The 27,326-nt window shown below is 41.5% G+C and overlaps 1 protein-coding gene and 1 pseudogene across 1 annotated transcript in view; one reads left to right on the forward strand and one right to left on the reverse strand.

The window, feature by feature from the left end:
• Nucleotides 1-27,326, forward strand: part of SLC9A9 (solute carrier family 9 member A9) — a 258,450-nt gene that overhangs the window by 54,482 nt on the left and 176,642 nt on the right. Inside the window, exons 5-6 of the mRNA XM_028731220.2 lie at nt 8,652-8,767; nt 17,391-17,496. Of these exons, the coding sequence (XP_028587053.2) occupies nt 8,652-8,767; nt 17,391-17,496 (222 nt within the window). The remainder of the gene's footprint in view (nt 1-8,651; nt 8,768-17,390; nt 17,497-27,326) is intronic.
• LOC144327989 (uncharacterized) lies at nt 22,724-26,978 on the reverse strand (annotated as a pseudogene).

Here is a 27,326-nt window from a genome sequence, read left to right on the forward strand (position 1 = left end):
AACTCCTTATGGGAGGAGTGCTTCGTGAGGCAGGGACAATGGTTTGGAGACGCCCCTCTTTTCTCCATTGCTTGCCCTGTAATTCCTATTCCATGGCCACTTCATTCTCTCCCTTCTCTGACTTATATGGGAGCAGCAGAGTTTAGGAACATAGGAAGCTGCCCATACAGAGGCAGACCACTATTCCATCTAGCCCAGGGGTCAGCAAACTTTTTCAGCAGGGGGGCCAGCAGGGGGCCAGTCCACCATCCCTCAGACCATGCGGTGGGCCAGACTATATTTTGAAAACAAAAAAACCCGAACGAATTCCTATGCCCCACAAATAACCCAGAGATGCATTTTAAATAAAAGGACACATAAGGTAAAGGAACCCCTGACCATTAGGTCCAGTCATGACCGACTCTGGGGTTGCGGCGCTCATCTCGCTTTATTGGCCGAGGGAGCCGGCGTACAGCTTCCGGGTCATGTGGCCAGCATGACTAAGCCGCTTCTGGCAAACCAGAGAAGTGCACGGAAATGCCATTTACCTTCCCGCCAGAGTGGTACCTATTTATCTACTTGCACTTTGACGTGCTTTTGAACTGCTAGGTTGGCAGGAGCTGGGACAGAGCAACGGGAGCTCACCCCGTCATGGGGATTTGAACCGCCGACCTTCTGATTGGCAAGTCCTAGGCTAAGTGGTTTAACCCACAGTGCCACCTGCGTCCCAAAAGGACACATACTACTCATGTAAAAACACGCTGATTCTCGGACCGTCCGTGGGCCGGATTTAGAAGGCAATTGGGCCGAATCTGGCCCATGGGCCTTAGGTTGCCTACCCATGATCTAGCCCGACACTGTCAACACTGAATGGTAACAGATCTCCAAGATTTCAGGCAAGAGTCTTTTCTAGACTCACCTTGGCTGACGCACAATCAGTGTACATCACCAATGTGTGTACCCCTGAAGGTATGTAAGCCCCCTTCAGACTGATGAAGATTCCACATCACCTAGGAAGTATGTCCGGAAGGTTAGCTGATTGTGTTCAAGAGAGCACCTTCACCTGTTATCCAGTGGGCACCGAACACCTGGATGGCATATCTAACATGCTCTAACGCATATGCAACCTTGTCTGGACTACTAATCATAAGCAGCACAGCACTTGAGGGTCTCTACCTCTAGACTGGAACTATATTATATTACTATAATCCAGATACCATTATTTAGTTTTGCTAATTGCACTAAAATGCTTGGAGCCAACTGGCATTACTTAGTGGATAAAATTACTTATCATTAGGCAAAGCCTGAGGAGGGGGAGGGAGTATGAATTATACATTTTTTCTAATTGTGAAATCATTTTTTATTGGTAATAAATTAGTTTTAAACCTGCCATTTATTTATTTTTAAAAAACCACAGGAATTGTCCACCATAAATTATCTAACCATGACCTACTAAGGCCAGTAAAAGACATTATTTCACAGCATTTTCTTTGGACCATAAGCACCTCCAGTCCATTTGCGCTCATGCCGTTGTCACTGTGTAGTTCAGTTAATCCAATAAAAATGTTAAAGTCATGTCAAACATGCTTTTTTATGGTTAAATTCATGCCAGATTTTACAGTGGGTTATTCCCTAATCTCATTTCTATTACTCTGAAAGTCACAAACTGATCTTAATTATCTCTTAATGGTAGTATAATCTCATTTTGAGACAACGTGAGGGGCTGTAGTGAAGGCCATATCTTGTCACAAAAGAGCAAAGAACACCATTTTAAGTACATTTAGATTGAAAATAGTTTACTGCCAAGTTCTCGAGTTTTAAAGATAGGATATTAAATATTTAAGGCTGCAATCATATGCACACTTACTTGAAAGCAAGCTCTACTGAATAGGACTGCATCCAAATAAGAATTGCAGTGTCAGGCTCCAAAGTGTAAATATGAAGTAACACTGGTCGACACAAATATTAGTTCATGTCATCAAACTGTTCTGGGATCCAGCCACGTCAGGGAGATGGGAAACATCACTTCAGCCTGAGTTTGTGAGGCGGGTGGGTAGCCTGTCTGAACAGTCGTCCACAAAAAAGACCCTACACATAGACGGCTAACATTTCATGGAGAAGGGTACATTATAATTTTCTGTCATGCACTTATAGGCACAGTACACATCTTATATTGTATACACACAGACCGAGAACAGAATCACATTACTGAACTCTTCCTAACCCTGTTATGTAGGTCTAATGATATGTGATGCTAATTACATTGCATGAAACCACATATTTGTTTTTTATTTATTTAATTAAAGTTGCTGGCCAATTTTTATCAGGATGACAGCATGTGGGGGGGGGGGGGAGAGATGCCGCTTTCCCCCCTAAGTGTAATTGCAGTGCAGGGGGTGATTTTTGTCATGATTGCAGTGCAGGAAGGAAGAGTTAAACTTGCAGAATGGGGGCTACACATTCCACAGAGCAACATATATGTTCTAAGGATTTATAAGAAATGCATTTGCTTCACATTAATTACCTAATTCACACTTTCCAAAACAATGTGTGAAGTAAAACACAACTGTCCGAAAAAATTAGCACTTCTCTGAATTTTGCTATGTAGTTCTCCAACTCAAATGAAAGTTGACAAAACTGCATTATATTAGGGAAAAGAACTTGCAAAACTGTCCTATTAGGAGAAATGTGCATGAAAATGAATTTTTGTGAGGTTGTTTTTTTTAATCACAAACTGATATGAAAATTGGGTGAACTAAATTTAAAATCATAAAAATGAGGAATTTAAACTGACAGATCTCTCCATCTCTAAATTGTGACCTAAACCATAGGTGTTGACAAACCATTTTTACAGCCACGGTCACCTGGGAATAAACAGCACATCTTTATTCAAGTAGGTAGCCATGTTGGTCTGACACAGTCAAAATAAATAAAAATAATAATAAATTGTCCAGTAGCACCTTAGAGACCAACTAAGTTTGTTCTGGGTATAAGCTTTCGTGTGCATGCACACTTCTTCCACCCTCCCACTATATATAAGGGTCTGCTGACTGCTGTTTCAATGTGCATGCACATGAAAGCTTATACCCAGAACAAACTTAGTTGGTCTCTAAGGTGCTACTGGACAATTTTTTTAAAAAAAATTATGCACATCTTTATGTTGAAACTGGCTTTCAATCACTTTCTCTCGCGGCTTCACTTACTATTTGTTTTTCTACCATGGAAGCATTTGCAATTATATTATTAATTATATGAGTCATAGTCACAGGTCAAACTATAATCACAATTTCTGATTAATTTCAGAAGGTTATTCTTTGGCCTCTGAGAATTTGTTTTTAAAGTTCATTCAGTCAATCTATGTCATCAGTCATGGTGAGATTTTTTTTGATGTTTTGTTAATAACTAAGGTAGCTTTGATTTAAAATTCAAATAGTTTGCAGCAAGTTGAAAGATTCACTGACACTAGCTTTTGGACTGCCTACTTTTGATACTATTTCATGCCTCATTTGTCACAGTAATTATGCGATTTAGTCATTATTCAGAGATCAAGTGAATATTCTTCATGGTGAAGATTCAGGTTTTAGGTATACACAGTAATAATGATCGATAGAAGCGGAGCTCTGGAACACCATGTTCTACAATGAAATAAATATGTATTTGTGATGTAGTATAATATTCATATATTTAATCCAACACACACGTACACATTTATGTTAGAAATGTAATGGAATATTACAATATTATGTTTAGATCTCAAATGCAAATTTGGCACTCTCTTTTGAGAGAAACCTTATCCCTCTTGTTCATCACAGAATTCACAAACATGGCACTAGCTCCACCCCCTGGGTGACATCATGTATGTTGGTGATCCTTCTGAGCCAATCAGTAAATGGCTGATTCCAAAGAAAGCTGGTTCACAGTGCAAAAGGTTTTCAACACAGGAATGGGAAGAGCCATCACTGATTAGGTGTTGCATTCCTGAAGCCGCCTTTACTCATTTTTCAGTGAACACCTGAAGAGGGCTGATGGGTGGTGTGGGCGTGCCAGAGTACGGAAACCAGGGTGCCCTGCATTTAGAAGAATTGCTTGTGGATATTAACGATCATGGGAAGCTTACCCAACTGAACTTTTCATCCCTCTAATCCAGTGATCTACTATAGTCATGCTGTTGTTTAGTCATTAGGTCATGTCCGACTCTTCGTGACCCCATAGACCAGAGCATGCCAGGCACTCCTGTCTTCCATTGCCTCCCACAGTTTGGTCAAACTCATGTAGTAGCTTCGAGAACACTGTCCAACAATCTCGTCCTCTGTTGTCCCCTTCTCCTTCTGCCCTCCATCTTTCCCAACATCAGGGTCTTTTCCAGGGAGTCTTCTGATGAGGTGGCCAACATATTGGAGCCTCAGCTTCAGGATCTGTCCTTCCAGTGAGCACTCAGGGCTGATTCCCTTAAGAATGGATACATTTGATCTTCTTGCAGTCCATGGGACTCTCAAGAGTCTCCTCCAGCACCATAATTCAAAAGCATCCATTCTTCAGCGATCAGCCTTCTTTATGGTCCAGCTCTCACTTCTATACATCACTACTGGGAAAACCATAGCTTTAGCTATACGGACCTTTGCTGGCAAGGTGATGTCTCTGCCTTTTAAGATGCTGTGTAGGTTTGTCATTGCTTTTCTCCCAAGAAGCAGGCTTCTTTTAATTTTGTGACTGCTGTCACCATCTGCAGTGATCATGGAGCCCAAGAAAGTAAAATCTCTCACTGCCTCCATCATAGTGGCCTTCTAAGAGCATCATCTGATTATTATATACTGGATATTCCAGGGACTGAGCCATTGGCCTTCATGAAAAGCATGATAAAGATAGCAAGATGTTTAGGGAAACATTCCACCAATGGCTGGAGCTACAGACATTGTTCTGGGATACAAGTAAGAGTTTCCCAGTTCAAATGAAAATGTATTCACTGCACAATGTAAGGCAGCAGGGGGGCTCTTGAACTGGGGCACCCAGTACCCAGTGTTCAGAAACTTGACTGCTGTGCCACTGGCTCTCTGAGCCCTTGATCCAACAGACAGATCAGGTTGCAGTGCTGTCCTAAATAGTGTTAGCTGACTCTGCAGCTGAGGCCAATCAGCTGACCTTTCAGTACAATGGAAAAGGTGCCAAGCTGTACAAAACCTTTCCTTCTGGGCTGGCAGCTAAGTAACTTGTTTCGGTAATGTAAGGATATCAGGGGGTTACTTGAGAGCAATCAGGCAAATGCCTCTCTGGTCAGCTGTAAAGCCTCGTTATTGGTGCCAAAAACCCTTCACCATGCAGAGCACCTCTATTCCATGGCTCGCTCATTCATTGGCAGAATCCGTGAGTGGGCGGTCCTTAAACCTTCCCCAGCAGAGTAGTTTCTTGATGCCCAGTCTATGCTTCCCCTCTCTGCGCGGAAGCCTACTGCGCAAGGAGGGCATGGGTAACAGAGGACCTCTCTCCTCCCTGCTTTGCTCAGGCAAGGTGTCCTGGCACCGCCTCACCTCCTCCGAGCCCTGAAGCTCCTCTCCACTGGAGGCGTGGTTACTCTCCTCCGCTGAGGAGGTGCTGCCTTCCACGATCTTTGGGGGCTCTCTCTAATCCATCCAGCTTTCCCCCTCTTGCCCCTGAGCCGATGGCAGTTCCCTGACAAGGTAATAACACAAAACTGCTCTCACCTGGCCCCCATTGTGCTGCAGCTCATCTAGCCAATCTGGTATTGGCTGTCCATCATTATGTTTCCTGCTTTTGGCCCTCAGATCCCATGTGCTTGATTCAATACATGTCCGACAGCCTGGTCATGACCACATTCCCTGCCTCTGCCTAACATGTCCCTCAATCCATGTCAAACCCAAAATCTGTGGCCAGCTAGACTAAGGTCTGGCATGCACTTCAGCCTCTTGTTTGCAAGATTTATAAAATTTGCAGCGGCAGATATTACAGGTACTCATCAAATTTGCAAAAGCATTTGCTCCAAATTATTACTTCAAGCATTCCAAGGCTGAGCAGTTATAGCAGATTCTGGGGTACTTAAACCAAGGCTGGATGGGCCATGAATCTGATACAATAAAGCTTTTGTGCCTTAATATACAGAATGAATTGAACAAACCATCCCTATAGTCCCTCATTTTCACTGCATTACATTTGCTTTGTAATGTGGCTACAAACAAACAAACAAATAGAAGCCCAGTTAACTCTTCATTATGTTTGATTACATCTTTTCAGTCTATAGCAGCCATCAAAGACGCCTTAGGCTACAACATAATCATGTCTAGGCATAGTAAGATCCCTGATGACATATTAGGACAGGAGAATTCGATAGTGGGTTAGAAAACAGATTGGGTGAGTGAGATGTACATTAAAATTTCAGTCATTACCATAGCAATATGTGACACAGAAAGAACTGTGGGCTTAAAACTTTACTTCGATACAATCTGCACTCATTAATGTGTTCCAAAAGATTACAGCAAGAAGTCACTATTTAACAAAGGAGAATACCTCGCCTTGACATACAATCGATAAATAGATTTAGGTGTCTGGATAGGGAACATGCAGTGTGGTTTGTTGTACGTAGAACAGAGCTTCATTTAAACAGAGCCTTCTAATTAATTTTTTTGTGTGGCTTCAAAAGGACAGCAGCTTCCATTAGGTACAATTATGGCCGCCAGCTGCAAGGATTCCGCTCCTAACTTCGGTTTCTCTTGCATGTGCGTGTAAACTTTTCATAGGCTTCTGTCTGCTTTCAAACATAGGCAAGTAGATACGTTTCCATTTTCTCTCTGTGCGGATTTGCTTCCCAAAAAGCACTTTCAGCCCCTCTGCACCTTGTGCTGATTGCTGTCAGCATACTTTAGCTATGAAGATAAAGTCAAAGATAAAGTCAAAAACTTCTCCACAGCTCAGGGCCGGTGACAGGTCTGAGGAGGCCCTGAGCAACAAGATGGCGGGAGGGGAGGCAGCACAACCCTGGTCCCCTCTCAAAGTAAGGTTGCTAAGGGGCAGATCAGTGGGCAGCCTGCAGTGGGGATGGGTGATCACAGTGGGCAGCTGTGAAAATGGGTGGTGGCATATTGCCAGCTGACAAGAGAAGCGCCAGGTTAAGCAGCTGCATTGGCACCGTCATCATCTTTTCCTCAAAATATTTCTGGATCCTGACTAGGACTGGGGGAGAAACTTATTTCACTTCACAATTAAAGGTGACTCTACCAAAATTGCGCTTCACAAAACAATGAAAGAACTGAAACACGCTGTCATCCTTTGAAATTCACACTTCTCTGAATTTTGCAGTGCAGTTTTCCGGTCAAGTAATGTGTAGATAATGGTAAAAATGCATTTCCTGGGATAAAGTGTGCATGCAAAAGCATATATTTTTTTTTTAAAAAAAACCCCAACATAAAATCACATTATATGGAGGGTGAATGCTTTTCAAATGTGCATATTAGGCAAAATTTCATGCAAATATGTGCATTGTAGGAGGCATTTGTATTCAAATGCTGGTGAATTGTCATGAGGACTTTAAATAATAATAAAAAAACCTAGGCTGATGTGGAAATGTGGAGAATTAAATTTAGGAATGGAAAAATTAGAAAGGGGGAAATGGCAGGTTTGCCCATCCCTAGTCCTGACATATGGTACGTCATTGGGGCTGAGAGGCACTGAGGTAATATAGATAGTAGCAGCTCTAGTTGTGTTATCCTACATGTGTTTCCTCAGAGCCAAAACCTTTAAAAAAATAATTAAAGGATGCTTACATCATTTGCAAAGGACCTCAGCCATGATATGTGCTGACACCCAGATAGGTCTTAGTTTTATGCATATTTGACTGCATAGCCAGGCAGAATGAGACATGTAGATACTGGGGCAATTGACATCAACTTTCCAGTTTGCAAAAAGAGTAACACTTGTCAGGTTCTCAATATGTGCTAAATGTTTAACTGCCATGCCAATCAAATAACCTAATTTAGGGTTTTTCTTTTACAGTTAAATACACAGTCCAATGACTTGTCCTCTCTCACATACAAAAAGTTAGCAAGATTGATGCCCCATGTTTCCAAACCTGACTTTTTGATTGATTGTTCTCACAAGTATTAATATCCATCTTGTTTTCAGCTACAAGCCTGAACATTTTAATATAGCCTGTACTTGTAACATTTATTTAATAAATAAGTAGCAATGAAACAATGAAAGCTGCAAAAGCGATCCTTTTAGAATTGTCAGAACTATTCAGCACAACATCTCCTCTCACGCTAGTTTGTGCGAAGGTTCTACAATAGCTGACAGGCTGATTTTGATATTCTCTTCTTCAGATTACTTCTGTAAAATGAATGGCTAAATATATTGTCATCATCTGTCACAAAGTGAATAAATTGCTAATATTCAGTGTAAAGGTAGGGTTTTGGGGTGGGGGCCATTCCTCAAATGTCTAGAAAATCTTGATATAATATTTCAGGCCTAAAACAGAACTAGATTTATAGACTGCAGCAATTTACCCTCTGCACTGCTATAATCACACACAATAAAAAAAAAACATTGGGCAATGTACATCCTAGTAGTTTAAACAAGAAACCACTTCAAAAGTTGTGAAAAGAAAATAGGGTTCTGTAATGGTCCTGAATAGTCTTTATTTATTTTTTTATCGTCCAATCCTGCAGGTTGATAATGTATGGCTTTGTACAGGCCATGGTCCAACTTAGCCAGCTGAAGAAAGGAGACTTTCACTTCACTGACTGTTTATTATTTGGTTCTTTAATGTCTGCTACAGATCCAGGTAAATATACATTATTTTGTATATATTTTTTGCCTGCTTAATAAAAAATATTAATGTTTTAAACTCATATACATTAATCCAGAGAATTTGGAGTGGCAGAATGTACAATAGTTTCTCCCATTTTATCCTCACACAGATTTGGCATGGGGGAAAGCACATTTCAGATAAACTTCTCACTCCCTCTCCCCATATGAACTGGCCCAAACCCTGCAGTCTTCACCAGAGGGTCTTCTCCAGATGCCCCACCTGAGGGAGGTGCTAAAGGTGGCCACATGAGAGTGGGCCTTTATAGTGGTGGCCACCTATCTGTTGAATGCTCTCCCCAGGGCAACATGATTGGCACCATCATTATCAATTTTGAGGTGTCCTTTGGGGGGTATTTGGTAATTTGGTATTTGGGACACGGGTGGCACTGTGGTCTATACCACTGAGCCTCTTGGGCTTGCCAATCAGAAGGTCGGCAGTTCGAATCCCCACGACAGGGTGAGCTCCCGTTGCTCGGTCCCGGCTCCTGCCAACCTAGCAGTTCGAAAGCACATCAAAGTGCAAGTAGATAAATAGGTACCGCTCCAGCGGGAAGGTAAACAGTGTTTCCGTGCACTGCCCTGGTTTCAGTGTTCCATTGTGCCAGAAGCGGCTTAGTCATGCTGGCCACATGACCCAGAAAAACTGTCTGCAGACAAACACTGGCTCTCTCAATCTGTAAAGCGAGATGAGCGCCACAACCCCAGAGTCTTCTGCAACTGGACTTAACTATCAGGGGTCCTTTACCCTTTTTTATTTGGTAATTAAGCTATCGCTTATGGTGGTATTCAACTTTTAGTTACGTGTATAGAGCCTGTCCTTATTGATAGGTTAGTGGATAAGAATTTTATATATTTTTGTACCCGTTGTTTTAAATCTTTTGGATTTAATGTTATATCAATCTATGAATCGGGTTGCGTTGCCTAGTCCCACCCCAACACCCTGAGTAGACCAATGCTGAGGCTACTTAGAGTGCGTGACACGAAGGGTGGGGTTGGTCAGCAGACCCCCATTCATAGATTGATAAAACACATGAACATTTCACTTAAAAGTGGGTCTCATATTTGCTCCAGGATTTGAATAGAGGTTTCCCTCTTCCAAATTCAAAACCATTCACCCCACCCCACAGCTACGAACACTGATCTGCTTGTGGTTTCTCAGGTTAGCATACAAAGCCCCCAAGAAATAGTATATTTCCCAAAGTAAATATTCCCAAAGATGTCCCATCAAAGCTGAAGACGCCCAACTTATTCCATATTTTGCTTTAGGCAAGATGTGGTTGCAGCTCTACTCTGACATTCACTCAGGGATCTGAATGACGTGGTCCTGTAATATTATTGCACATCATTTTCTGTTCCTAAGACTGCAGCCTGCTCTACAGTCCTATGAAGAGATTATGAGTGCTGGAACAGGAAGAGAGTCTTTAAAACGGCACTCAAATCCCAATGGATTCAATGACACGTTTGACATTTCCTTTTGGTACATGGGAGGCATGGCTGATAGAGACAAACACATCTGTATGTTTAGTCTGTATCTTTTTGTAGAGCTTTCCCCATTAGTTCTATTTTGTTTTCTGCATTGATGCACTTTAAAAAAAAAAAGTTTTCAAAATATTTCATATGCACTTTTAATTTTAAATGCACATCTTCCTCTCAAAATGCATATTTTCAGACAAGTACAAAACGGACTGTACAGCTAAGACAGCAGTGTGGTTCTTTTCCATGCCACTTGTTAATGCCAGAGGTCTAAGATACATCATGGGGGAACAAGGCTGTTGTGCTGTCATCTCTTATGTAAAATTTGCTAGGAACATTCAGCTTTCAGCCACAGAAACCTTGTATCCGAGATGGAAAACCTTTTGTTGGGCTACAATTCCCTCTATAACAAAGGCAAAATAACCCAGTCAAGGACCAAGAAAAAACATGAATGATTCAGTAATGGCAAGACTCAAGTGCAGTGAAAGATTTCATAATGTAATGTAATCTAATATAATATAATAATACAAATATGTGGAACGACCAGTAAGAGACCGATGTGTTAATGAAAATACAAAATAATACATTATGGGAGGCATACAACTAATGGTTTTTATATTGTTTTATTATACAGGTTTGTTGTTGTAAGGTGTTCAGAGTAATGTTTTATGTCTTATTGGTGTAAACCACTTCAATATACTTTTTTATAGCAAACAGTATATAACAATTTTTATAAATAAATGCGATATACATTTTTGGGGGGGTAGAACACAGCTACTTGATAATCTCTTGCTAACTATGATGAAAAAGCAACCATCCTTTTTACTATGATTTTCCACACTACTCTAGCCAATTATGAAAAGTCTCAGGGGTGATGTGATTAAAAAATCAGCACTCATTGAAAAATTGGTCCTTGGTCACGCTGCAAAACAAATTACATCACCACTTCGCCATATGTCTGCATCAAATCATATTAACAGGCCCTGATCTTTCCAGCCTGGCTTTATACATAACAAGTCTGAAATGAGTCCCATTGATATCTGTAGGATTCTTCTCAAGTTATGAGTGCTTAGAATTCAATTTTGGGTTGCAATTCAATTTATGCTTATTGAACTCAATGAGGCTTACTTCTGAGAAAGCACGTGTAAGATTGCACTGTCAATCTCACATTAGGAATGTTGTTGTCTGATACTATTCCACTATGGTTTCCTGTTCAATTGAATAAGAAAATTCTACTAATTCTTCAGAATGATCCGAAGTGAATAAAAATTATGTTTTCCAAGATTTTCCCCATTGTCACATATGTGCTTGTTTTAATGTAATGATAAGGAATAAGAAAGCTATTTTAGGGTTCAAATCAATAGCCACATTTGTTTTTAAAAGTAAACAAATGGGACTAGAAGGCCCATCTTTTCTTACTTATTACCAAGGAACTTAATAAATCAGCTGGAAATGTTTGAGTGGAGCTGGATAATTATTGCTGATATAGGTGCAATTTTAAGTGCTTCACAGTACAATCCTATACATGTCTACTCAGAAGTAAGCCCCTTTGAATTGAGACTTACATCCAGGTAAGTTACATTTTCTGTGGTTAAAGGTAAAGGTAAAGGTACCCCTGCCCGTACGGCCCAGTCTTGACAGACTCTAGGGTTGTGCGCCCATCTCACTCAAGAGGCCGGGAGCCAGCGCTGTCCGCAGACACTTCCGGGTCACGTGGCCAGCGTGACAAGCTGCATCTGGCGAGCCAGCGCAGCACACGGAACGCCGTTTACCTTCCCGCTAGTAAGAGGTCCCTATTTATCTACTTGCACCCGGGGGTGCTTTCGAACTGCTAGGTTGGCAGGCGCTGGGACCGAGTAACAGGAGCGCACCCCACCGCGGGGATTCGAACCGCTGACCTTTCGATCGGCAAGTCCTAGGCGCTGAGGCTTTAACCCACAGTGCCACCCACGTGGTTACACTGACAAAATAACTGTAATTTTGGTTGAGTGCTATTTATTTGTAACCAGTTTGGTTTCCATAGTGAAATGTGCATTCACAATACTGCCTCTGCATATTTTTGAAATGTCTCTCGTTGTTGTTGTTGTTGTTGTTGTTGTTGTTGTTGTTGTTATACCCTGCCTATCTGGCTGGGTTTCCCCAGCCATTCTGGGCAGCTTCCAACATATATAAGAAAACAGTGAGCAATTTATTTATTCTAGGTTCATGTCTCCCTCCTAGAATTTCCAAATACTGGAGATATTTTTATTTTCTATTTTTTAAAATCTTGCTATGGAGTAGGACATTCAGCATAGAATATTCATTGCTGAGCAATAAACCTTTTTTTCCTAACAGCTCCTTTGTTTACACACTTAATAGAGAAACTCCACTACATAACAAATGGCACCAATATGTGTCTCGAACATGGCTATAAGAGAAGTGTTTCAACCTCATCCTTCCAAGTGTGGATCAGATTTTGTGAAAATCTCAGTGTTGAGCTTATTTGCACAGCTTTTTTTTTCCTAATCCCTGCTCTGCACAGAACTTCCTCTGGTTCTGCTAAAAATATGAACAAAAATATGAACTATTATCTCATGCATGCATGCATAGATGCACTCTGGGTTTTCCAAAAGTAATCAGCATATACAAAAATGCACATAACTGTATACATAGAGATATATAGAGACATATATAAAAATTATTTCTATATAATTATATAGTATATATATTATGCATAAAATGCATATGTATTAGTACAAAATTATGCTGCAGCACGGGGCTTCGCTCTTTTGTAAGTATAATATACATCTATTTTTAAAGCATATAATTACTTGGGCATTAAAAAAACAAAACCCAATAATGCACGAGCAGCTCACACATAAGTCTGTACTACATACAAGAGGCAGTTTGATGCAATCGCAGATTGATTGATTGATTGATTGATTGATCAGATCAGTTCTGCCAAATGCCATATATAGAGCTGTTTAAGATGGTTTTCTCCTCCTCCCTGTGCTCACAAAGAAAACCCTTAAGAGTTTAGGCAAATAACCAACTTCACCTGATTCTGATGGAAAGGCAAGACGGGGACAGAGCTGTGTCTTCAGTGTACTGAAGACTTATTGGCCTAACTCCCCTAATGGTGGCTCCCAACAGCTTCATATAGATGTTAAATATCATGGGGAAGAAGATGCATCCCAAAAGGACTACAGCATAACTTCTGTGATCTGTGGTATCAGTCCCATTCATGTGGATCCCACAAGTTGACCAAACAGGTCAGCTAAGAGCTCCATTAAAAGAGGTCAGAGTTCACCCATTCTGTTTCCTTAATTGTTATGTAGGATCACCATTCTATGCATTCCACTTCTTCAAACATTGAATAATCGGGCATGCATCTCACATTAATTCATGAGCTGCAGCATCCTCTGATCTGCCACAGGTTTCAGTTCCTTCTTTGAATTTCATTCCCTTCACCTTCTACATTACCAGTGCATATGGGGACCTTGCTTTTTTGCAGTGTTTTATCAATATTAATTCAATCATGCATATTAATTGTATCAAGGCTCTTTCAGTGTGGTGGGCCATGATGGCATCAAGTGGCCTTGCTTTTTGCCCCCAGGGTTCTCCAAAAAACCCTTTCAAAGCCAAATTCAAAGCACAGGACAAAAAGATGTCAGCTTTGGGTGACATCTTCAGAAGTCCCTCTCAAAGCACCACCTTGCCCTGGGATTTGAAAAGACACTTGGTGCCTGCTACCCCTAGGTAAAGGTAAAGGGACCCCTGACTGTTAGGTCCAGTCGCGAACGACTCTGGGGTTGCGGTGCTCAACTCACTTTACTGGCCGAGGGAGCCGGCGTACAGCTTCCGGGTCATGTGGCCAGCATGACTAAGCTGCTTCTGGTGAACCAGAGCAGTGCACGGAAACACCGTTTACCTTCCCTCTGGAGCGGAACCTATTTATCTACTTGCACTTTGACTTGCTTTCAAACTGCTAGGTTGGCAGGAGCAGGGACCGAGTAACGGGAGCTCACTCCATTGCAGGGATTCAAACCACCAACCTTCTGATCGGCAAGCCCTAGGCTCTGTGGTTTAGATCTGCTACCCCTACTTTCCGCCAAACCCTGCCCATACCTGTTGAAATGCTGATGTCATCAGGTGTAGGACACATAGGTGTGGCTTGCCTGAAATAGTCTTGCAGGCCCAATGTGAAGCTCGCAGGCTACAGCTTCCTCACCCCTGGCTTAGAGCAGTGATGGGGAGCCTTTGGCCTGTCTGCAACTTCCATAATCTCTGACCATTGGCCACACTGATTGAGGTTTATGAGAGCTGGACTGTAGCAGCATCAGAATGTACACAGTTTCTCCATGCCTGCCTTAGAGACTGTTATATAGAAAAGAGAATTGGGAAAAGCAGAAGTTCTGAGAGACTTGTACCATCTCCTGAGCAATCACTAGGAGCTCAATCACCAGCAAAGCTCTCCTTACATGCATTAAGAATGGGGAAGGGAGAAGGACAAGTGACTTTTCTTTAAATTTTCAGTACAGATTCAGAAATACCACACAGCATCTTCAATGGGCTAACTTAAACCCATTGATTGCTGTGGGTCTGCTCTAAGAACAAATTAGTCCAATTCAACCCCTGCTCTGCACTGTTTCAAAATATGGGTAATGGCCTGCAAAAGGGAATCTTCCACCACGTTAAAACTTTCTGAAGCTTTGTTTCAGAGAGAAAGACTCCAGCTAGCCTTTCTCCCTACCCTTACATACTAATTTTGCTATGTGCAGGGGACTTTCCTTGGACGTGGGAAACATTCCAACTCTCTTCTCCCACCTACATCCTAAAGAGACACAACCTTGAAAAGGCCGAACTAATTCAGCTCTTAATATCAGCGTTCTGGAGGTATTGACATTCTAATCGGAAATTACTTTGCATACTTGTACCTCCCTCCCCCCTCCACTTTGACATTTAAGGCTTTGGAAAACATTTGCCTCAATAAAGGTTTGCTGAAGCAGAACTGTTTCAAAGCTACGTGAACTCGCTTACCTTCATTTAGGCTGATAATCAGAATGCTCTTTTCTGTTTGGGGTTTCTATGGTTACAGCTGTATGGCTGGTGTGGGTTGCCCTGCCCCCCCAAGCCACGCAAAACAGCTGGAAAATATTTTATAAGTTGTAGGGAGGGAGGAAATAGCTTGGTAATTAAAATGCTTTATTGATGGGTTTGTTTTTTTCTTGAACTAAGCCTTGAGTAGGATGGCTGATTAGCAGTGCCAGGAATCTATAATTACAACTGGAACAGTTATTTTTAGCATAAGGGTTTTTCAACATGGTTGGTTTAGTGGGGAAGCTTCTCTCCTCTTGGCCAATGAAAAGTGGGAAGGAAACAAGAGGCTCAAAGAGAATATGCCAGCTGCTTTGGTGCTGTGTATTTTTTAAATTACAGGTTTATTGCTCAACTCTGTTGTAATTCCCATTGATTCCACTACAGATTTGTGCCACTGCATTTGAAGCACACTCCTTCTCCTGGGGGATTGAAGAAAACGGGCACATATTCAGCTTTTGCACCCCCACTTTCCAGTTCCATTACTGCAATGTAAACCTGCACTTCCCCCAAAGAATCCTGGGAACTCTAGTTTGTTAAGGATGATGAGAGTCGTTAGGACAGACCTAGTCCTCCCGACAAAGCTACAGTTCCCAGAGTTTTCTGGAAGGGGGTTGATAGGTAAACCACTTTGTGAGCGGAATAGGGGTCTTCCTAACAACTCTCAGCACCATTAACAACCGACAGGATTCTCTATTTAAGGTGGTACAGTACAGTTTTAAATATAGTACCGATGGGGTCTCAAAGGAGCATCCCTCTCTAAAAAGGACCAGCCTTCTACTCCAAAAAGCATATGCACAAGATAAAGGTGTCTGCATAGCAAAGAATTCCAAACAACTGATGCCCCAGGAAGGGAGGGGGCGGGTTCTTACAACAGCTTTGGCTTTGGGGTGAGCAATTTATTACAGCATATGTTTGGCTGAGCTGGGGTTGGTGACTTAACACCCTAGCTCGGTCGAAGACCTGCTGCTTCCGAAGTTGCTCATTCTAGTGACTATTAGGATATAGTCAATTGCACAGTAATGTACCACAGCAGTAGTGAAACAAATGCAATGAGATACTGTCTATTTTTTCCAATACTACAAATCATTAGTAATTTTTCCAATGGATTCCTGATGGGAAAATCTATGTCCCTCTGGTGCCTGAAACAATCTAGATGCAGATACCCATCTTTGGGTGACTGCAAAAACTATATAGCAGGTCAATAATGTAACATCAGAAGTATAATAATAATAATAATAATAATAATAATAATAATAATAATAAATTTATTACAGTGGTACCTCGGGTTACAGACACTTCAGGTTACAGACTCTGCTAACCCAGAAATAGTACCTCGGGTTAAGAACTTTGCTTCAGGATGGGAACAGAAATCGTGCAGCGGCAGCATGGCAGCAGCGGGAGGCCCCATTAGCTAAAGTGGTACCTCTGGTTAAGAACAGTTTCAGGCTAAGAACGGACCTCCAGAAAGAATTAAGTTCTTAACCCGAGGTACCACTGTATTTGTACCCTGCCCATCTGGCTGGGTTTCCCCAGCCACTCTGGGCAGCTTCCAACAAAGATTAAAAATATATTAAAATGTCACTTCCCTGAACAAGGCTGCCTTCAGATATCTTCTAAAAGTCAGATAGTTGTTTATCTCTTTTACATCTGATGGGAGGGTGTTCCACAGGGCGTGCACCACTACCGAGAGGACCCTCTGCCTGGTTCCCTGTAGCTTTGCTTCTCTCAGTGAGGGAACTGCCAGAACCTCAGTGTCTGGGCAGAACGATGGGGGTGGAGATGCTCCTTTAGGTATACTGGGCCAAGGCCGTTTAGGGCTTTAAAGGTCAACCCCAACACTTTGAATTGTGCTCAGAAACGTACTGCAGATTGAGAAACAGCAAAATCCTAACCAAGTAAGTCCTATTCAGTAGGACATACTTACAGGTAAGTGGGGTTGGATTTGCAGCCTAAGACTAAAACCTAACCCAAGATTTGCCCAGATAAGAGACATTGGATATGGCAGATCTCTGAACATGACAAGTTCTTTTTGTTATTCCTTCTAGTTACGGTCCTGGCTATTTTCCATGAGCTTCATGTTGATACAGATCTCTACACCCTCCTCTTTGGTGAAAGTGTCCTAAATGATGCTGTGGCTATAGTTCTCACACAGTAAGTGCAAATGCTTGGATCTTTTGTAAAGTGAAAATGTTGATTATTAACTTACAGATGGAGGCCATCATTATAGGCCCCTCCATACAGGTGCTTTTTCCAGAGGGTATTCAGCTGCATGACATTGACATGCTAATAGTGTGTTAATGGTGGCAGACCATTTCAGTAGTTGTTCTGAGATGCTGCCCCAGTGTTATTTCACTATGGTCATCTATTGCACTGTAGCGCAACAAAAGCAGGACAACGATGAATAAAAAGTTAGGGAGTTATCGGACACGCACTGATTGGAAATGAAGTCCCAAATGTTTGCAGGTGTAAAACAGTATTGAAAAGCAGGATCACATATAACCATTTGGCCCATCAAGGAATTCTGGGCACTGAGTTGCTGAGAAAAGGAACTCTGTGAGGGATAAACAACAATGCCCAGAATTCTTTGAGGGAAAGAATATACTTAGAATATGTTTTAAAGCTACACTATGTGTGCAGTCCAAGGCCACATTAACTCCATATGTTTAAAGCACTATTATGCCCCTTTAAATAGTAATTTTGCGAGCTGTTCAGTTTCTTCATTTATTATCATAGAATACTGAGATTGGAGTAGTTTAATATTTCTTTTAAGTTCTGCATTATCCAGCTTTTTATATAATTCTTTTTCATTTTTTTCTGATTTCTTCCACAATTTTTTGCTGCTTTTTTCTTTTTGGTTTCTATGAATTGAGTTTTCTTTTATTAAAAAAAATCCTCTTGGGACTGCTTTGCTGGCATCCCAGACAATTTTGGAGTCTGTTCCTTTGTTTCAAAAAATTCCCTTAATGCTTTATCTACTGTTTTTTCATCGTTTAATAGTGTTTCATTTAGTCTCCATCTTATTGATTTTTTCTTTTACCCCTTCAGGCAAACAAATGCTGCATTATGGTCAGATATTGTTTTTGGTTGAATTTCGGCTTTAAATATTTTTGGTGTTAGGTCTTTTCATATCCAAATGGCGAGTTGTAAGTTGCTAACCCTCACACCCTGTTCCAGGTCTTTTCTTAAGATCCCCTAACCTTCAGGAGATGGTTTAGGGAATTCAACAGTTGTGAGGATGAACTTATACTCTCATGAATGTGGATACAACCCAATACAATTTTTTCCCTATTTAGAAGAATCTGTGAATTTTTAATATTTATGTAGGAGTAATATTGGTTGCTATAGAAGTATTTGTCAGTTAGGTACTAATTGGCAAAAGGAAGAAAGAAGATTGATAATATCTCAACTTGTTTCTGTTGTATGTCTATTAAAAACAACAAAGTAAGGCAGGATGTGGCAGAAATCTCTTTTATAAACAACAAAGTAATTGAACACTGTGGGCATGTTAAAAGCATTTACACAGATTCATAGATACCTAGCATTCTAATACCAATTAATACCAATTATTATAGTATATTTCCTTTAAAAAATGTTTTTGTTCTCTGGGTTTAAATATATCCCAGTTATACAGTTTCTGTCCAAAAGGCATATGGCTACCGATAGATTATAAAACAAGCATGTCATTAACAATCCTGTGAATGGTATTACTTGTCGAACTCTGAGCAGATATTAGGAGATCTGAATCCATCTTACGCACTGTATTTAGATAAAAATATTGATTGGCATTGTGTTGGTTTTTGTGATTGATTGTGTCTGGTTTGGAATAAATTTCAAATGTTACAATGTTGATATTATTGATGAACAGTTGTTTATTTGGTAGTTTGCTCTTGTTGCAGTGGTGGGTCTAGGGACCACCAGCCACAATGATTTGGACTGTAACTGGAAGGTGTGCAGTTCAAAAGGAATTTGTCAATTTTGTAAATAGGTGGGATCAGGTATAGCAAATACATTGCTGGTTCATAAGTACAAACAGCATTTCACTATGTTTATTACCTGTTCCTCTCTAAACAATATTAGCTCAATAGAGGTTCACCTTAGGACAAAGCAGTTTACTAGCCAAAGCCCCTCTCCCTTCTCTCCTTACTGCAAAATGTGAGTTATTTTCTGGGGCAAGAGTTATGAACAATACCTATGATACTTTATAAAGCTTCTGTTGATTTCACTGGGACTTTAATTTCATCCCAAATACGTTTCAGGCAACTGTATGAACATTTTGAAAGATGATATGAAGGTGAGGAAATAGAGGGTAACAATGAAAATATACACGCACACACAAACACTTTCACAACAGTCACAGGAAGACTTGGCATCACATTAACAATAAATACAGGCAGTGACCATTTGGCATGGGGGTTCTGTTCCTGCCACCCCCACACACGCCTTAGCAGAGTGTGCAAAAGTCTGCCCCACCCCCCGTTCCTCCCTGCCCCCTGTTCCGTCCCTGTTCTGCCCTCTTCCGGGTCCAAAAGGAGCCGGTTGCACATTAATTGGACACACACAAAATGGTCACTGCCTGTTCAGGGGGGAAAAGGAAGACAGCAGCATTAGGCATGGGGCAATAGTCCCTATCAACACAAGACACAGATTTTACAATGTATAAACAGCTACCCTGGTGCACCAAGTTGTCACAATCAGTACATTTAGACAGCAAAACCCAACATGAAACCATAAAGTTGTGCAGCGTTCAACTAAGTTGTATTCAGAGTAGACCCATTAACATCAATGTACCCAAGTTAATCATTTCCATCAATTTCAATGCATCTACTCTGAGTAGGAATACCACTGGCTATAAACCTCATAATAAAGAATTTCCTAATTAAGGAATTTCCTAATTAAGGAATTAAGGAATGATGAAAATCATGTTTTAATTTATTTAATCTGCATAAATTTGCATATGACTAAAGCAGTAGCTGGGGGTGGGAAGAGGTCATTTTCTTTGTTTTTAGATGGTGCAGTCTGAGGTTCCACAAATAAAGAGTCCAGTGAGTTAAAAAACCTGGAACCTCACTGCAGCAGAGATACCATCTAAGAAGCAGCATTTCCTCTTGCTTGAGAAAGAGGACACTGCTCCTAAGCTAGCGTCAAAAGGAATATGCTAGTACTCTTCTTATTATGTCTCAAACAGCCTGTGACTCAAAATAAAAACCAGAAAAAAATCGCCCAGCTCATTTCCTCTCACGTGCAACCAAATCATGAAAACAGACACCAAAATGGCCACTAAGAACAGCTTCAGGCATCACACCAATGCCTCAAGTGCCTTGCATTGCTGTTCGTTTACATCATTGTAATGTTCAAAACAGACTTCATATGCTCACAGGGGAACCATGATTGAAAGATTTAATTCAGCACAGATTGTGCACAGGAACCTAACATGATGGCTTAATTCCAACCCTTAAAAAAATCCACCCTAATACCAGCCTTGCTGCAATGTGAAGCAAGTGTGTGTGTGTGTGTGTGTGTGTGTGTGTGTGTGTGTGTGTACACACACACACACACACACACCCCACCACCACCACAACAACAACAACAGAAGGCTAAAAATGAATGTTGATACACAATGATGATATGGGCCTGGAAGAATAAGAAGGCATGCTGAGGATTATGGGACCAAACCCATAGAGACAGGGAGATTTCCCATCTTTAAAGAAAGAAATGGGAATGGAATGGGTAGCTATATCCTCTGCCCTCACTTAGAAAATATTTAGATGAAGTATCTTCCAAAATAAATGAAGCAGCAGCAGTAGTAGATGCAGGTTTTATACTATCTATTTTAACCGATAGATGGGAAAGGGATTTGAGAAATAAATGTGTGCGGATTGAGCCTGCATGTGAAAGGTCTTGACGGAGATAGAGGGCACAAATGTGACTGAGTTCTGAGAGGGGCTGGATAGCAGAATGGAGCCCTGAGCTACCGCTGACTGATATGGATATTGAATGGACCCTCAGATTTCCTACTCTCACCTCCTGGAGCAAAGAATGATCAAGAGAAATTATAATCAAGTTCTGTAATCACAAGATATAAGGAAAGATCTCTGCACACAGGCTAGCCAGCTGAATCCAGTGCCCTTCAATGGGAAGTCTGTTTTGACTTGGAAAAAATATGTCACCAGAGATCCTTCATTGACAGAGGGCTCTGAAGCCCCACAGTGATCCTGCAGGAGCAGGCATAATGATGATGATGATGATGATGATGATGATGATACCTTTATTGTCATTGTACAACCTGTGTACAATGAAATTAAGCAAGCCTTCCCCCCACCAACACTCAATCTCTTATCAAACAACACACCACCTCACAAGTCAATTTCGCTATGTTATTTTTTGTTCAACAGCCTAACAGCCCACGGATAGAAGCTATTTTTTAGCCTGTTGGTACAACTGATTGTACTTCTATATCTCCTGCCCAAGGGTAGAAGATTAAAGAGGTGATGGCCGGGGTAAGAGTCATCCCTGAGAATTTTTCTCACTCTCCTAAGGCAACGATCCCTTCCGATGTCATCTAGCAGATTTAAGGGACAGCCCATGATACTGGGTGCTGAATTCACCTCACAATTGGTGAGGATTGCCCTCCCATGCAGATCTCCAAGTGAGGACACAACTATTGGTCTATTATGAAAACAACTGTTGCAATTTCAGTATGGTTTCTACAGTTTAATTTCATTCTTGTTAAAGAAAAAATCAATGCAATGGGGTTGGGAGTGGAATTGGGATTACAGCTGCCCGCTCCACCCCTGCCCTCCACCCTTGGACCAGTCTTTGCACAGAGATCCTAGGCTACATGCATACAGCTGTTGCACAAAAATCACATGTTGGTTAGGGGTGGGGCTAGGCAGTGCTTTTTTCTAAAAAAAAAATTAGGGGTGCTCTCATTTTCCTACTCATATTGAAATACTGCCCTCAATGGGGCCAAACTTAGATTCACAAGATGTTTAGGGGTATGTGTACCCCTGCATACCCCCAGGAAAAAAAGCACTGGAGCTAGGAGGCCTTAAAGCTTCTCTCATAATACTAGAATTCTTGGGCATTCAATAAAGCTGGATATTGGAAGATTCAGGACAGATAAACCCATGGCATACGGTTAAACTATGCAACTCATTCCTACAGGAGGCAGTGATGGCTGCCAGTCTGGATGGCCTTAAAGCAGAACTGGTCAAAACAAAACAAAATAAATAAATAAAAATAAATCCCTCCAGTAGCACCTTAGAGGCCAACTAAGTTAGTTATTGTTATGAGCTTTCGTGTGCATGCACACTTCTTCAGATACACTGAAGCAGAAGTCACCAGACCCTTATATATGGTGAGAGGGTGGGGAGGGGTATTACTCAGAAGGGTGGTGGGAATGGGTGATTGGCTGATAGGTGTGGTAAACCTGTTGATGACTGTTAATGACCGCAATTGGTCTTACAGGAAAAAGAAAGGGGTGAGATGGCTAAAAATAGCTTTACCATGTATAATGAGATAATAATCCAATGTCTCTATTCAGACCAGGTCTCTCCATGGTTTTAAGTTTGGTAATAAGTTGCAATTCAGCAACTTCTCTTTCCAGTCTATTTCTGAAATTCTTGTGTAATAAGACAACTACTTTGAGATCTTATATAGAATGTCCTGGGAGTTTGAAATGTTCTCCTACTGGTTTCTCTGTCTTGTGATTCCTGATATCAGATTTATGTCCATTTATCCTTTGGCATAGGGTTTGGCCTGTTTGTCCAATATAGAGAGCTGAAGGGCACTGTTGGCATTTGATGGCATACACAACATTAGAAGATGAGTAATTAAATAGTCCTGTGATGGTATGATTGATGTTGTTGGGGCCAGTAATGGTGTTGTCCGGGTGTATGTGGCAGCAAAGTTGGCATCTGGGTTTATCGCAGGCTCTGGTACCAGTGTCCATGTTAAGTCTGGTTGTTGTATTATTGCGGGTGAGGAGTTGTTTAAGATTGGGTGGCTGTCTGTAGGCAATGAAAGGTCTTCCTCCCAGAGCTTGAGAAAGAGAACTGTCATTTATTTTATTTTGTTTCGACTACGGCAGACCAACACAGCAATCTACCTGTAACTAGAACTGGTCAAATTTATGCAGGAAAAGGCTATTGGTGGCTACAATCCATAATGGCTATAATCGTCAGTGCTTTATGATGGTGCCTGTACTCACCATGCCCTCCCGTCCGTCCCCCCACCTTTACCTGCTCACATGCACCCCACCACCATCCAACCACTGCCGCTTTCCTGCCCATCCATCCACTCACTCCCCCCTTGCACCTTTGTCTACCACCTCCGCCATTTCCCATGGCAGTAGGCACAGTCTCCCAGAAGCAGTTTGGCAAAGCATCTTCCAGGAGCTTGCCTGAGAATCATAAAAGGGTTGCACCAAAGCACCTCTGCTCTGGTCCAACCTTTTTTATGATCATCAGGTACCTTCCTGGAAGGCGTTTTGGCAATTGTAAGACGGCCGTGTGAATCTGTAATGCAGGGGAAGAGATGGCAGGATGGTGTACCAGCGCATACCGCCTCAAGAAGCACTGATAATAACAACAACAACAACAACAACAACAACAACAACAAACATTGTCATTGGAGGATTGGAGTATCAGTTTCCAGCTATGAGTGCTTCACCAACCACTGCCTTTTTTGGTCATAGTTTACTTGGCAACAGTATTCCATACTCTGGTCATTTTCAGAACCAATTATTGCAATGGCTTGGGGAGGCCCTTGAAGGCAACTTGGAGACTTAAACTGGTACACTATGCAACAGCTAGAAAATGTTTTTCCTTGACACAGAAAGTCTTAATAAACTGTTCTTAAAAGCCTTAACAAAATTCAGCAGCTAGATTGCTCTCTGGGCTTCCATTTAGAACTCTCATAACTTTATTTTAAAACAGCTGTGCTGGTTGCCAGTTTTTCCCCAGGCCCAATTCAAGGTCCTCACATTAGTGTTTAAAACCATAAATTACTGCAGCGCCCCAAAATAGGAAAGACCACTGCCTTCCCTATAGGCCCTCTCAAGTGTTAAGACCAGCAGAGCTGTTCCTTGAAGGTTTGGGAGCTGGAGGCCCAGGAGAGGGAACTCCCTTTGGTGACCCCTAAGTTGTGGGATTCCCTGCCCCCAGAAGTATGTCTGGCACCTTCCTTTTTGTAGTGTCAATCATATGCTGGATTCATACCTCTTTGCCCTAGCCTTTGACACATGAGAACTACATTTTTTCAGACCCACCCTATTCTTGTGACTGTAATTTATCTCAAATTGTTATTAATGTTGTATTGTCGAATTGCTGAAACCTGCCCTGGGGCCTTGTGGAGAACCATAAAAAATCAGGTTGATAATCAAAGCATTGCCTCTACAAGCAACAGCCAATTATTATTTATGTCTATTATTTATTAGATTAAATACCTCCCTTCATCATAAGGTCTCAGGACGGTTTACAGAATAAAATACAGAATAAAAACAAGTAAATAATTTTTAAAAAGCAAAACAATAACCCCCCGCTTCCCACAGACATGGAATAAGGACAGGGGCACTTGTGACAGAGTTATTGTGATGGCCTGGGATTCGGATTCGGATGCTGAACCTGAGGAATCCCAGCCTGCACAGGATTCCCCGCCTCCGGAACCAGCTGAGCCGGGGCTGGGGCATGAGCCTGAAGGGTCCTCACCTGTGCTGGATCCTCAGATGCAGGCACCAGCTGAGTCTGCTCTGGCTCCTGAGGTGATGGAGGACCCATTGTCTGCAGGTGCTCCACTCTCAGCCCCGTCAGAGGAAGCTGAGGTTGCCTCTGGGTCCGGTAACCCTCCAGCCTCTCCTGAGCTGCAGAGGCTCAGGGCAGAGAGGCGGAGGGAACTAAGTTCCCGCAGGAGGAGTGCTCGCCTCCAGGCCAGGAGAGGCGAGTCGCCTGAGGATTGGGCCCGCCCTGTGCCTCGGGGCAGATAAAAGCCAGTCAGCCCCAGTCCCAAGTTGCGGAAGCAACTTCATTGGTTGTCAGTTCCTGCTGGAACCCTGTCCTGCTTACCTGCCAGAACTCCTGACCTCACCCAACTACCTGCCCTGCATCCAGCTTCAGCTTTTACAGACTGCCTCCATACTGCACCTTTGACCTCAGACTGGACTCGGACCTCGCCTCTTGGTTAGCCCACGGGACCAGCACAGTTATGTTATGTCATACTTAGAATTAAACCACTCGGAAAAATAGAAACTTTTTTCTATTTCAGCCTCACGTACGTTAAATCTAAGTGCAGCAAACAAAGGGCTGGTTATCTTTTACATGGCCAAGTTGGGTTTCTCAACTCACATTAAAGCCATGTGGCTTAGGAGAGTTTATCCGAGTTTCTATCTGAGCAACACAAGTCCAAAGTTGCCTTCCATATATGGAGAACTAATTATTTGGATCCCAACTAAATATAATGTAATCATGTGGTCTCTGCAAACCTAAAGAGGACATTTCTGCACAGACTAGACAAGTGACAGTTTATATAAGATAACTGATTTGCAAGACTTTGGGGAGTAAAATTCCCATTAGATAAGAAGAAATCACTTTTGTAAAGGCTGAGGAAATATTTCTGTTATCTCTAGCTCATAGAAATGACAGTATGCCATTATTATTTTTAAAATACACTTGACATCCGATAACAATTATGACTATTTGTTTTCCTGACTTATCAAGAAGACACTGCTGTGTTTGACAAGCCTGTTGCTTAAGATAATATAAATGGCTCAGACTTATACCAGTCCATCTAATTCATTATTCTCATACCTTACATGGTATCAGGTATTTGCTCTTATATTTTCACCCTGAAAATTCTGATAGTGAAGAAGATTCCTTCTTTGATTTGCAGTACACGCCTGTACTAAAAAAAGAAAAGGGAAAAAAGAAATCCAATATGCCAGGTAGTCTCATAGGGTTTTTTTTTAAAAAAAGAAATAGTCGAATTTTTGTGTTTTCGTTATAGCTACAAATAAACAGTTATATATAAGACAAACTCCCCAGCTCATTTCCCCAAAATGTCATTAAAACAAGTGAAACAAAGGCTTTCACTCAACAGTTGCCTTGTTTTGTATTAGGCATGTTCTCATACTCTACTATTGTTCCATATATTAAATTGTGAAATAATTAACCTGGAATGTTTTCATAATCACCAAATGCAGTTGGAATCTCTACTGTTCAAATACTTTTTGCATCGGTTTATGATTAGGTTTAGTCAAGAATTTCTCTTGATCCCTAGATTCAGGTGTGGGACAAGCACTCTCCCAGTCAGAGAGCCCAAGCAAATATTTAAAATTACAAAACATGCAGCAAATTAAAGTGTAGGTTTACTTACAAACGCATCAAAGGTCAGATTCATGTGTTTTTTCCATACAGCAGCAAGAAAAACTCAGGCAGAAAACCTAGTTACATAGCTTGGTTAAAAATGTTTCTAAACACACAGCCTGAGCTTGGAGCCATCTGGTCTGTTCAGATTCACATGGTGGAAAAGAGTTGACAAAGAAAATTTTCTGATCCTCCCTCACTCAAGGAGAGGGGTGCAACCTACTCAAGTCTGGCAAAACAACTTACTCTATGGTCTGAACCCCTAGCACCAAACATGGTGATTATATGAGGCTAAATTTCTGACACTTTGAAAGCTGGGGAAGTCTAAGCAGTGCATTTAAAAAAATTCCTCTGTTACAACACAATCCTACTCATAAGTAAATCCAATGGGGCTTATAGCTAGTTTAGCCAGCCTTAACCATTCACTGTATGAACTACATGATCAAAAGGCTGGCTAGAATGAATTCAGTAGCAATTAACCTACATTTACTTAGCTTAAAAATGTTCTCTACAAGCTAAGTTCTTCATTAATCAAAATTTAATGTTTTAGGAATGCCACTGGCTCTGTTTTTGTTAGGCAAGATAATCTGAAATGTTAGGCATGGGCAAAATGTCAGGAAGAGA

Source organism: Podarcis muralis, chromosome 6 (assembly GCF_964188315.1).
Source record: "Podarcis muralis chromosome 6, rPodMur119.hap1.1, whole genome shotgun sequence".
Classification (NCBI taxonomy): domain Eukaryota; kingdom Metazoa; phylum Chordata; class Lepidosauria; order Squamata; family Lacertidae; genus Podarcis; species Podarcis muralis.